This window comes from Micropterus dolomieu, linkage group LG18, assembly GCF_021292245.1.
Source record: "Micropterus dolomieu isolate WLL.071019.BEF.003 ecotype Adirondacks linkage group LG18, ASM2129224v1, whole genome shotgun sequence".
Classification (NCBI taxonomy): Eukaryota; Metazoa; Chordata; class Actinopteri; order Centrarchiformes; family Centrarchidae; genus Micropterus; species Micropterus dolomieu.
In genome coordinates, this window is record NC_060167.1 from 19707747 (window position 1) to 19721064 (window position 13318).

Genomic DNA, 13318 nt, shown 5'->3' on the forward strand with positions numbered 1-13318 from the left:
TAATCCAGCCTAGAAGTAACAAATGCATGGACTAGTTTTTCTGCATCATTTTTAGACAGGATGTTCCTGATTTTCGTAATATTACGTAGGTGAAAAAAGGCGGTCCTTGAAATTTGCTTAATGTGAGACTTAAACGACATGTCCTTATCAAAGATAACTCCAAGATTCCTCACAGTGGTGCTGGAGGCCAGGGCAATGCCATCAAGGGAAACTATATCTTTAGATAATGCGTCACGGAGGTGCTTAGGCCCCAGAACAATAACTTCAGTTTTATCTGAGTTTAACATTAGAAAATTACAGGTCATCCAGGTTTTAACATCCTGAAGGCACATTTGAAGTTTAGCTAACTGATGAGTTTCATCTGGCTTGATCGATAGATATAACTGAGTATCATCTGCATAACAATGAAAGTTTATGGAATATTTCCTGATAATATTGCCTAAAGGAAGCATATATAAAGTGAAGAGGATTGGTCCGAGGACAGATCCTTGTGGAACTCCATGACTAACTTTGGCGTGCATGGATGACTCATCGTTAACATGTACAAACTGAAATGGATCTGATAAATAGGACTTAAACCAGCTTAGAGTGGTTCCTTTAATGCCAATGAAATGTTCCAGTTTCTGCAATAGGATCTGATGGTCAATGGTATCAAATGCAGCATTAAGATCTAATAAAACCAGTACAGAGACAAGTCCTTTGTCTGATGCAATAAGGAGGTCATTTGTAATTTTCACCAGTGCTGTCTCTGTGCAATGATGAGCTCTAAATCCTGACTGAAAATCCTTAAATAAACTATTGCTCTGTAGAAAGTCACACAGCTGTTTAGCAACTGCTTTCTCCAGAACCTTAGAGAGAAATGGAAGGTTAGATATAGGTCTATAGTTGGCTAAAACATCCGGATCAAGTTTGGGCTTTTTCAGAAGCGGTTTAATTACAGTTATCTGTGTGCAAGTATTAAATCAACAAGCAAGCAGGAGGTATTTGAGTGCAAGAGCAGAAACAAAAACAAAATCTGAACGTGACTCATGCTCTCAAATTGAGACCACGCTCTTGAATAATGATAGGGAAAAAAGCCCTATAATATCTTTACACAGTTTAAATGCTTTTTTCTTTAGAGTAAAGTGAAATTATGAATTTATTTCAAACTTAATATTACCTTTATTTTGCAAATCCCAGTTCCATGTCAATTGACAATCCCATCAGGTGAGACTCCTATGTATGACCACTTTCCATACAGGAGAGACCCTCCTCCTCTAAACCCTTCAGCTTCTCATACTCTCTTCTGGTTTGTGCCTCATGTTTGCATCCGTAGCTGTAAACAGTACACAGAAACAATGAGCAAATGTAAATGGTAATCAATATTTTGTGCTGGATTTAGAAATTTTGGAGTGGGTATTGTAGGCAACATTATTACAGTTCAATGTTTTAGGTACTGACAATTATCATAACTCCTAACCCCTATACTATACTTATACACTATACTATACTTACCACCTATACCCTGCCCCTGCCTAACCATTGCCTTATAAGCCTAAACCTGATGTTGACCCTTGCGCTACCCTCACCTTTGTCTTCTCCTAATTCAAACCCTAAATACCTTGTACAACTGTGGTGAACTTGTGTGCCCCTGGATAACATATGGCCTTAACCAAGCTCTCAGATTATCTTAGAGGGTTAGTCTAAATAATATGTTTAAGCTTGGTGCTAGTTATTCATACAGCGCTTTGTCAAGCTTTGACCTGAAAAGGGGTTGGCTTTTCTAGCTGGAAATCCTGGGGTGGCTCTCCTTGCTCTTTAGCTGAAGAGTTTCTGGTGTTTTGTATTCAAGAACAGTTTTAGGCAGCACACAAGATTTGGAGACACATTCCTTGTGTGTAGCCATCAGCTTAGCAATCTTTGGACAGTTTCTGCTTTTACACCTAAAATACATTTCTGACCCTCTCGTCACTCCAGGACCTTGAACTGGTTTCACAACCTAAGGTTGTTCAGTTGACTTGATTTTGCAGAAGAGAAGTCTATAAGAGCTACAGAAGTGCTAGAAATCTGAAAAATGTAAAAAGCATAGAGATTATAAAGTACTGCCTGAAACTACAATAACTGACCATTTCTAACATACTTCTGTGGTCCATAAGATGGAAATTTTAGATATGACTGCAACCACACTTTGTACTATTGTGTTTGATCTTGCTCTCCCTTGCTTTCACTAAGTTATCTGCATAAGTGTGTTTTAGAAATGGACAGTTACTCATTTCCCTAAGCAGACTAGGGTACAAAACAAAAGCAATAATGATATGTACATTCAAACATTTTATATGTAATCAATCATTCACTTGCATTTTTCTGTTGTACAGGAGGATGTATCTCGCATCTTAATATCAGTTTCAGTGGAAATAACTGCCCCTACATGGCAACAGGATTCTGACAATCTGTGAAAAGAATAGAATAGAAGAGAATTATTTATCACAAATGGAAAATTCTATTTTGGACAGTTCATCTGTGGTTGTGCACTGGTGAGAGTTAACTGGGGACATGCTGACTGCCATCTACTGTAGGTAACTATGGAAAAGTACCTCATACAGCCCCACTTCAGAAATCCTGAACTATCCCTGTAACGTTATACCTACTGCCTCCGTGACAGGCACGTCTTTCAATTTCAAAAAATCGCTCCTCTTCATAACATAAAAATTACGAACAATATACGGTGTGACTTTCTTTCTTTTGTATTATCATCTAAACTAGCACAGTACAAACTTTCCTCAATCTCATCCATTCTGCTTTTTACACTTCATTAAAATCATGTCTGCAGAGAAGTGAACGTGAGCACAGATTATGACTTGTTCATTCCATAGTCACTGAAGTAAATATACGACCAATTTTCCACCTTCCGAAGATTCTGATACTAAAGTGGCATTTTTCAGACAAACAAACCAGGAGAAAATGAAGTCTAACAAAATCTAATAAAAGTCTACATCAGCAATAACGTTTGCTAAGTTTAGCGTTAAGTTTTGAATAAACAAGGGAATACTACTGGAATCAACAGCAATCAACATCACAAAACACTTTGCCAGTTTCTAGTTATGTTTACTTTTAATACTGTTGGGATGGGCAAATGTACTTGTACCAGACTCTCGTAGGTATGAACCATTAACCAAGCCTGTCTCTCAAAGGCTTTAAAAGATAATTATATATTTTAAAATGTGTATATATTACTAAAATCATTATTATTTTGAAATCCTGACCTTTAAATTAAATAAGACCAGGCTGTGTTTATTATTAACTTGAGCTTTTCCAATCCACATTCTAGTAAGCTCAGTGCACTAATTGGCACAGCTTTGTTCATCAAAGCTGACCATGTGGCGACTTACTTTCTGTACAAAGTAATTACAAATTATGCATTAAAAAAATTCAGACCTTATATATTCTTAGCACTCCAAACATAACAATAAATATTTACTGCTTTTCTAATCTATTCCACCTTTGATAGGGTTGTTAATGAAATGGCCATTACAGTTTTTCTCAATTGCTTAAACACTATAACCAGACTTTGAAACTAAAATTTCAAAACCATTACTCGATTTTTCAAAAAGCACACCCATTTCCCTAAACTCTACACACAAATCCCTTAATTTCTCACTGCCTTCACCACAATAATGTTCACTCAAGTCACGACAGCTTAGTACACAACTACCCAGGTGAAAACACAAAGAATTATAACACACCTATCAGAACCTTCAATAGATAGATAAAAGGCCTGAGTCAGTTCATTCAGTTTTGGAACAGTGGATCAGGAAATAGGGTAGAAGTAGAGGACACCAGAGAGGAGGAGGAGGAGGAGGAGGAGAAAGAGCAGTAGGGAGAGTAGGAAGAGGTGGAGGAAGAGGAACAGTAGGAGGTGGAGGACAAGAATCTCTGGCCTGTCCCAGACCAAACACAAGATGCTGGGGCAGAATAATTTGTTGTTTGGTGTGATGTACTGTACAGTACACTAAGGACTAAAAAATGTACAAATGTACATTTATTTCTTTTTTTGTGTTCATCGTGTCAAAAGGTTTCTGAAGGGGAGAACAACAAGCAACATTACTTACAACCAGTTTTGAATTTATTTTACCAGTGTGTAAGACTGTGTAGCAGTGTGTGTGTCTTTGAGGGCTTGTGTGTCATATCTGAGTGCAAAGTTTGGTTCTCCAGCAAGATTGAATGGTTTTGGGCAGAGAGCTTCATTTTGATCTGAAAATAGGATGTTTGGGGAATTGGGTGAGAAGTTGTGAGTGTGTCTCTTGGTCACAATAAAATAAAAAATAAAATAAAAATCTAAGGGATCAATGTAAAGATTGTTTGTGCATGTTATGCGTATGTTAAATATTGAGTCAAACTAGCCAGTCAAGCTTGCTGTGCAGAAGCCTTGAACACTATCTAATTCTTCTTGTGTTGTGCATCGCAGGATTTGAAGCTTTTTAAAAGTAATGTAGTAGCACACATATTTTCTAGTCTATTTGCTTCACTCCCACATTAAATCCAACGCAGAAATACAAAAGCAACATTGATGGAAGAATTACTCTCATGCCAAGCAACACTGACCCTCTGCTGACCTAATGCAGTAAGACAGCTGGCATTGTGTGGATTTTGAAAGTGAATAAGTTGTGATTAAATCATGTAAATATTCCTGCTGTAGTTTGTGATTATGTTGATGCATCATATACTTGGTACTGAAAAGTGTAAATGCTAAGAATGTGCCCTTTACTCACCATTTGCTACTTCAAAATCCACAAAAAATTATTTGGTTTTGGAGACACAGGATTATTGTCTTTGCCTCTGAAATAATCTACTCTGATCTATTAAGTCTTTTATCTAAAAATAAGATAATTCTATTAACCCTTCTCTCGTTACAGTGTGATGGATAAACCTTATAATCCAGAGGTCAAGTTAAGGCTGGACATGGGCAAAAACCATCCTGCACCCGGCCCCTTGACCAGAGGACAATGGTCTAGCAAAATTGAGTTCCTCTTGGCTGTCGCGGGACAAATCATAGGCCTAGGAAATGTGTGGAGGTTCCCTTACCTGTGCTACAAAAATGGAGGTGGTGAGTTTTATTTTCAAATAAATCAGGAACACCACCGGGAAAAGTAACTACTTTCTTCAAAAGTGCACCAGAATGTATAAAAAAACTCTAGTTGTGATAGCACTTTATGGCAACAAGAAATAAATATTGAGTTAAGATTGAAAGCCCCAACAGCAAGCTTTATGTCTATGTATTAATCAGACTACCATGCAAATGTTACCTTTATTTGAGGAACCCAAGATTTGCCAAAAACTGTAAATCTTTTCTAAAGTCTACACTCAAACTAATCCTGCTTGTACTGTAATCTAGCAGTTGCTTGTTTCTCTGTCAACATCAATTTGTATGGAAGCATATTACATTCAACAAAGGAAAAAAAACATTTTAGGCCTGATCTCATAAGCATGACTTCCATCTCTCATAATTAAAAGAAAAGATTTGTAATTATGACAAGGGTTATCTCAATTTTCTTTTCTGGAAGCATTTCACTTTCACCGATTCACAATGCACTGTTGTGCCACATTACATTGTTGGGTGTGGTTAAGTTAAACAAATCACACCTCGCCACTGTGCAACAGCTTCACACCTAACTGATGTTGATGTTCAGTTGCCAAGAGAGTTCCCAGCAATGCAATTTAGTAAACCACAAGCAAATACACCAAACCCAAGTGAATCAAGAAAACATGTTTACCATGTTAAGACATATTTTGCATTTAGACGAAGTTGCTGCAGTAGCTAAACACAAATTAAGAAAGTTTTACCAAGTTGACAACACAGTTGTCATAAAGAAACACTGCAAATACAGAAAACACTTGCACACAGACACGTCACACATGTTCAACCTACAAACTTCTTATGTGATGTAATTTTCCATTTTCCACAAGGAGTGTTCTTCATCCCTTATGTACTCTTCCTCTTTACCTGCGGCATCCCCTTGTTTCTCCTGGAGACATCTCTCGGCCAGTACACTAAACAGGGAAGTATCACCTGCTGGAGGAAAATTTGTCCCCTTTTTGAAGGTAAAGATCTACATTTATTATCAGAGTATCCACATTAAATAAAAAAATACATGTATTTGAACAACAAGTTAAATACAATACACTAGACCAGTTGGTTATATCTAAAATACAAGCATACCCAACAGGGAGAGTGCCTAATTTGATGCTACAGAGGTGCGTTCAAGAGCAAGGCCACCTTGTAGGCCTGCATAGAAGCACACACCACTACAGAAGTTTTGTTTATACGTATATGAGTAATGATTGTAGTCAGCAATAAAACAGTTCCAGGTCCTCAGTTCAAGTCTAACCTCAATGACTTTCAGCATGTGAGCATGTGTATACATGACATGGTCAAAAAATGACCTTGTCTTTAAATATGAGGCACAAACTTTTTCTGTGTATCTTTTTCTCAAATCTAATCCGTCACATCACAAACACCCTACATGTGCTGCAGTGAAAGTTAAAACATGCGCGCACACACACACACACACACATAAAGAAATGTGACATTACAGACAAAATTTGTACGTGTGCAAATCTGTAAATGAAAGATGTAATGAGCAGCGATACGGTTTTACATTTTTTCAATTGGTCAGTTACATACAATATATTTATTTCTACTTAAGACAGTGAGAAATTACCAGTGGTTGGATCTTACAACTTACCTGATGCTATTTATTCAAATTTTGAGTTTTGTGTGCCCACACTTTTGCTACATTTCTTACAGGGATATGTGATGAAAGGAATTTATCTGCCTGTAGAACAGAGAGAATCAAGTGGTACAAATTCCAAAACTTAAAGATATGAGTCCAGACAAGTAATTGTCTCAGGTGGATAATTTGTGCAATATTGGCTGCTCAGATTCTTTAGCAGAGACATCAGAATCAGAATTAGTTTTATTCGCCAGGTATGTGTACACATACAAGGAATTTGACTGCTCACAATGTGCTTCCTCATACAATTATAATACAATAATAAAAATAGACACAGGCTACAGTATAGAGAACACAAATATACACACTAAACCAAACAGATCTCATCTCAGGCGTCACATATACATGCTTTGGAAAAACCGTGGCTATTGAATGCAAAATGGCGATTTTGCGTGTGTATGATATGCTTCAGTTTGCAATAGCGTTGCAACACAAAGGAGCTACAGCTGCGCACATCAGTCGCCACGCATATATTTACTGACTTAATAGGCTCTAACCTCTGTGACAGTTAAGGTTAGGGTAAATTGCCTCTTCTTCTTCTTTTTTTTCCAGCAGGCTCGGCACTGTTTTAGTGCATTGCTGCCTCCCACCGGTATAGTATCGCCATTGAAGCTTTGTTACCTAAGAGCTATATCTTGCGATATAGTCCTGTGGATTTAAGGAAGTTTATTAATTCCTACATCTCTCCTTTTGATGTACCCCGTCACTTAGCAGTGTTCTGATGGAAAATATTTCCATTCCCAGTTTGCCTAATTCTATGAATAATTCCCTCCTTTGCTTGGCGTAAAGTGGGCAGTGAATTAGTACATGTTGTATAGATTCCAAGACTCCACAGTGTTCACAGTTGCCGTCTATATGCTTCCCCACTAGCATCAGTCCACTTGCTAGCCCGCAATGTCCCAGTCTTAGTCTTGTCACCTTTACTTCATCTGTCCGAGGCATGGCCACTTTATTTACGAGCTGTACTGCAGGTTGAATGTTGTACAGCTTTCTCCTGCTTTTGTTTGCTTCCCATTCTTGTTGCCATAGATGATTCAGTCTCTCACTGATGATGCTGCAGCATTCCTTCCTACCAAGTGGCACCTGCACCTCTACATCCCTGCTCAAACTTGTCTTAGCTACCCGGTCTGCCACCTCATTACCCTTGACCCCGACATGTGGTGCAACCCAAAGAAAACCCACACTACACCCTTGCCTCTCTAGTTTAAAAATCATCATTAAAATCTCCCCAACTATGTCTGGCCTAGCTCTACGACCCTCATCGCAACCCAATGCCATCAAGGCAGATAAGGAATCTGTACATAGTATAACCTTGTCCAAGCCCACCACCTCCACCCACCACATTGCCCACAATAATGCAACTAATTCTGCAGTGAATATTGAAATCCCATCTGTCATTCTTCTACACTGGGACATTTGAACATGAGGAACATACAAACGAAATCCCACTCTTTTACTTTCAGGGTCTCTTGACCCATCAGTATATACGCTTCTATAGTCCTTCCATCTATTCCTTAGGTGTTCCTCTACATAAACTGCAGGATTTCCAATTTCGAGGGCTGTATGGCCTCTTTAATAGGCAAATCGATGTCAGCTTCTGGCCATAACCATCGAGGGACAGCTAGCCAGCATACTGACGGTCCTACCTCTATCCCACTTAAGCCCATCTTCTCTAAATGAAGATTTACTATTTGTATATAAGTGTCCCTATTGATCCTATTCCCCCCCTTTTCAAACTCTCAGCACTGCTCTAGCAGGGAAAATGATGGAAGAGCTGTTCAAAATCCTTTTAATTTTGCTCAATAATTTAATGCTAATTTTGTCCGTCGCAGTCTCAGTGGAGCCTCACCTGCCTCAATTAGCAACGCTGGAGTCGGCGTTGTCCGGAATGCCCCAGTGCATATCCTCAGAGCCCTGGCCTGAACAACATCCAGCTTAGTCAGTACAGACTAAGCTGCAGAGCCAAATGCCTAACACCCATAATCAAAGATTGCCCGTATCATGGCCTTATAAATTATCATTAACGAGTTCCTATCTGCCCCCCAAGAACACCCAGATAAGCACCTCATGATATTTATAACCTTCTCACACTTACTTATCATTTTCCCTATGTGCACTCTGTATGTCAGTTTTTCATCCAACCAAACTCCTAAAAACTTAAAAACCTTACCTCTTTCTAGAGGTTGCCCATACATTGATAGCCCCTGGGTACCCGCTTTCTTTTTCCTTCCAAAAATCACATATTTTGTCTTTGATATAGACAACCCAAATCCCCACTTATCAGCCCAACCCTGCACCTTATCCAAGGCACTCTGCATCTGCCTCATCAAATACCCTATGTTACGGCCTCTCTTCCACATTGCACCGTCATCTGCAAAAAGAGATCTACCAAATCCATCCTCCACTTTATTAAACATATCATTCACCATTATGTTAAACAAAATGGGGCTAATAACACTACCCTGTGGGGTCCCATTGTCAACACTAACCGTGCCCGAAAGACTCCCCCCGACTTTTACCTTTATGGTCCAGGATCTCAAAAAGTCTTTGATCCAGTTTAACATCCTCCCTCGAATCCCTGCTTCATATAACTTGATTACTAGCCCATCTTTCCACAGCATGTCTTATGCTTTCTCTATATTCAAGAACACACCAATCACCACTTCTTTGTTTAATAATAAAACTGAATCCATTGTTGCCCTACCTAGCCTAAACCCGTTTTGAAAGGCCGAAAAGTACTTTCTCTTCTCTAGCCTATGCACCAGTCTATCTGTAACCATTCTTTCCATTATTTTGCATATAACTGCTGTAAGGGCGATTGGTCTATAAGATCCCGGACTCTCAGCTTCCTTCCCAGGTTTTAAAATGGGGATAACCACTGTATGCTTCCACTCAGCCGGGATTAGCCTTTCCTCCCATACTGTATTAATCAGCGCCTAAATTTCCTCTAATGCCATGTCATCCATATGCTTAAATACCTCGTACCCCAGACCATCTCTCCCAGGTGTGGTGTTATGCCCTAGTCTTATCGCCCGCTTTAGTTCCTGCATAGTAAAAAAATACGTTAACGCCATCACTGTTATCCAAATTCATCTCAAGTTTGTGACCTTCATTCTTAATATTTTTTGATCTCCTCAGCAACCCCTCGTTGCTCACATTGCTACTGCTGTGTACTCCCTGAAAAGTCTCAACTAGAAGGTCAGCCTTCTCCCTATTACTCACTGCTTCTTTATCTCCACTCATCAAAACCGGAATATTCTGCCTCCTGTTATTCTCAGGCATAATGTATCATGCCCCACACCCGCTTAACAGTTGTTCCTTATTGTCCCACAGAACCTGCGCCAACTTTCTTTCTTAGCCCCTTTTATAACTTCCTTGCCTCTGCTCGCAATTTCTTATACTGGTTGACATGACTCTCAATTGGACTGTTCCTAAGCTGCCTATATGCTCTTTTTACGGGCCCTCACTGCATCGTTACAAGCCTGATCCCACCAAGGTACTATTTTCTTCCTTTCCCTATATCCCTTTACAGGAACTGACTTTTCAACTGCTCTTCTCACAATACTACAGAAAGACTCACTCCACTCGTCAACACTTTAAAACTTCTCCTAAACCTGCTGACATCTGTTGCCTAAATTTATCCCAATTTGCTTTCTGAAAATTAAATTGTCTTCCAATGTTCTCCTTCTCTATCTGCAAGACTTTGCCAAACCTACTTAGTATAGGGAAATGATCACTCCCCATAGTGTATCGATCTATAAGATCCCAATTCCCACATCTAGCTAAATCTGCTGATGCAAAAGTTAAATCTATACAAGACAGTTTTCCATTTCCAACCTGAAATCTTGTTGACCTTCCATCATTCAGCATCACAAGTGAGTATTTGTCCAGGAAGTCTTCTATTAATGCCCCATTTTTATCCCTGTTTTTACTGCCCTATAAAGGATTATGTGCATTAAAATCTCCTACCCACACCACCGGATACCGTACCTGTTTCATTATCGCTTCTAATTTGTCCATTTCCAACTGAATAGAAGGGTTGTAAAAATTAATCATCGAAAATCTCCATACTCAATTACTCCATACCTCTACCACGACACACTCAAGATCAGTTTCTACATTTACTCTCCTGAATTGGATTTATTTTCTTATAAACCCTGCACAGCCACCTCCTGAAGTATTTTGATCTTTTCTTAAACAAACATACCCTGGTATCACAAAACTCAGAGTTGGCTTTAGCCATGTCTCTTGTATACATATAAACTCTGTTTTTTCTTTAAAAGCATCCACAAATCTCTTTAACTCTTGCCCATTTGCTATCAAACTCCTGGCATTTCACTGGAGGATAAAAAACATTAATAGATTAACTATCAATCTCATCATCATCTTCCATTTGTTCTCCATTATTCTTTTCCCTTCTATCTCTTGAGAACACATATCTATAGAGAGTAGCTGGCTCAATCTCTACAACCCCAAGACTCCTCTCAGCAGCCTTTGCCACACTTCTTACCACATCTGAGTTATTCTTATTCTGCTTCATGTCACACAACACTTCCATAATGAAAACCAGGAATTTCATCTTGCTCACCACCACTGAATCTTCTGTTACAAAGGCTACCAGCGGGGGGCTTTCCCCTTCTCTCCTTATGTCACCCACCTTACCACATGTTGCAACCTTTTTAACAGCCTCTGCATAAGACACCCCTTTGTTTATATCCCTAAACTGCTGCACCACATAGCCTGTTTATATTGCTCACATTCGCGATTTACAGCAATGTGCCCTCCACCGCATGAACCACACTTTACCACCTTTTCCTTACATACAGAGATTTCGCGTTTACCTCCATATTTCCCACATCTTCTTATTCCTCTACGAGCAGCTGCGATATGTCCATACCTCTAGCATTTAAAGAATCTCAAAGGTGGCCTTCTGTGAGGATGCACTTTTAATGACAAGCACCCTAGGAACACTCATTCTGGGAGGACTCTTTCCTGGAAGTTTAACACCACAATTGATGAATCCCGCTTAGCTCCATCGCGAAAGACTTTAATTCGTGTGGCCTCATCAATCCTCACCCCCTCTATGCCCCTTACCAACTCTGCCATGGAGATCTCCAGAGAAACCCCATAAATCACCCTTTTCAAACCAGCCTTGCTCCCTGGAACAAATCCTTCCACTCGCCTCTTTCATATCGCTTCCAGTGAGACAGCCCTGTTCAACTGAGCCGCAGACTTGCAAAATACAAGCAGCTTCCCATCAGCCAAAATTCTTGCACTCAGGATGTCGCCCAACTCTTCCTTCAATTCCCCAGCTAGCCTAATTGGATTGAGAGATCTAAACCCTGACTGCCCTTCCTTCAGCTTAAATATCACTTTGTACTCTTCAGACTGGCTACTGCTTCTTCTCATTACCTTTACCTGCTGATCTCTCCCTCCATCTGCCTCTTGCAAATCACTGGTTTTATTTTTCCTGTTCTTTCCCTTACTTGTTTCCCACCCGCCCCCACCCTCATCCATGTACTGCACTGCAGGAGCAATGTATAATTTATTATACTGACTGATGTTTCGCAGTTACTTTGTTAACACCGCGTGTCAAACAATTCAATCCCGTAAGTTATCAGGCTCTTCTCAGCGCGCGAACTCTGCCGTGTCTCTCGTGACGCAACTTCCTCTGACCGCCCTCACGCTCTTTTGATTTTGCTCCACTCGGTAAATTGTCTCAGGGCCTGTCAACTCCTTAAACACAAACATCGCTAGCTAGCTACTTAGCGACCGGAAGCACTACTAGCATTTCCGATCACCCCAGGGCGTCATATACACACGAACCATGGGGCGTATCATACACATTGCGTACAATAGTCAGTTTTTCCAAAGTCTGTATATGTGACGCCTGAGCATGACAATATAGACATATTGACAAATAGTGCAGTGAGCAGAGTGCAAAGGATGCAAGAGTAAAATTATTATCATTAATTATGGACATTTCGGAGGTGGATGTGCATTGCAGGTACACATACACATGCATGCATACATGTGCACATGTACACAGTGCGATGGAGCATAGTGCAAGGATGCTGGAATAAATTAAGTAATGGAATAAACTATTTTGTGCAAGTGTTATGAACTTGAGGTAGGTGGGTTGTTACGACCCCCCTGTTGGTCTAGGGGTGTGGGGGCCATAAACATATAGGCACAACTGGTAGATCTTAAACAAGGTAACGTTTATTGGTAACGTGAGATGTAGACAGGTAACAAAAAGAACAAAAGGAGGGTGGACGAGGGTGCTGCGAAAATAACAAACCAAGTTAAAATAAAAAGGTCCTCAAAAGGAGGCCTACACCTATCTACCGTTTTAAACAGGGTTGAAACTTACTACAAAAGAACACAAAGAGCACAGCACCCACTCCACCTGGTGAAACTAACAAAATAGCAAACAGAACAATAAGTGAACTTCTCCACTGCACTCAAATGTGGAGCTAACATTTAAAGGTATGCAAATGTTTACCTAAACACAATGTACAGCTAATAGGCACTGAAGGTGGATAGTT

General features: G+C 39.8%; 1 protein-coding gene across 2 annotated transcripts in view; it reads left to right on the forward strand.

The window, feature by feature from the left end:
* Positions 1–13318, forward strand: part of LOC123987008 (sodium- and chloride-dependent GABA transporter 2-like) — a 42447-nt gene that overhangs the window by 9753 nt on the left and 19376 nt on the right. For both annotated transcript variants that reach the window (XM_046075510.1, XM_046075511.1), the window contains exons 2-3: positions 4893–5083; positions 5944–6078. In XM_046075510.1, coding sequence (XP_045931466.1) covers positions 4893–5083; positions 5944–6078 — 326 coding nt within the window. The remainder of the gene's footprint in view (positions 1–4892; positions 5084–5943; positions 6079–13318) is intronic.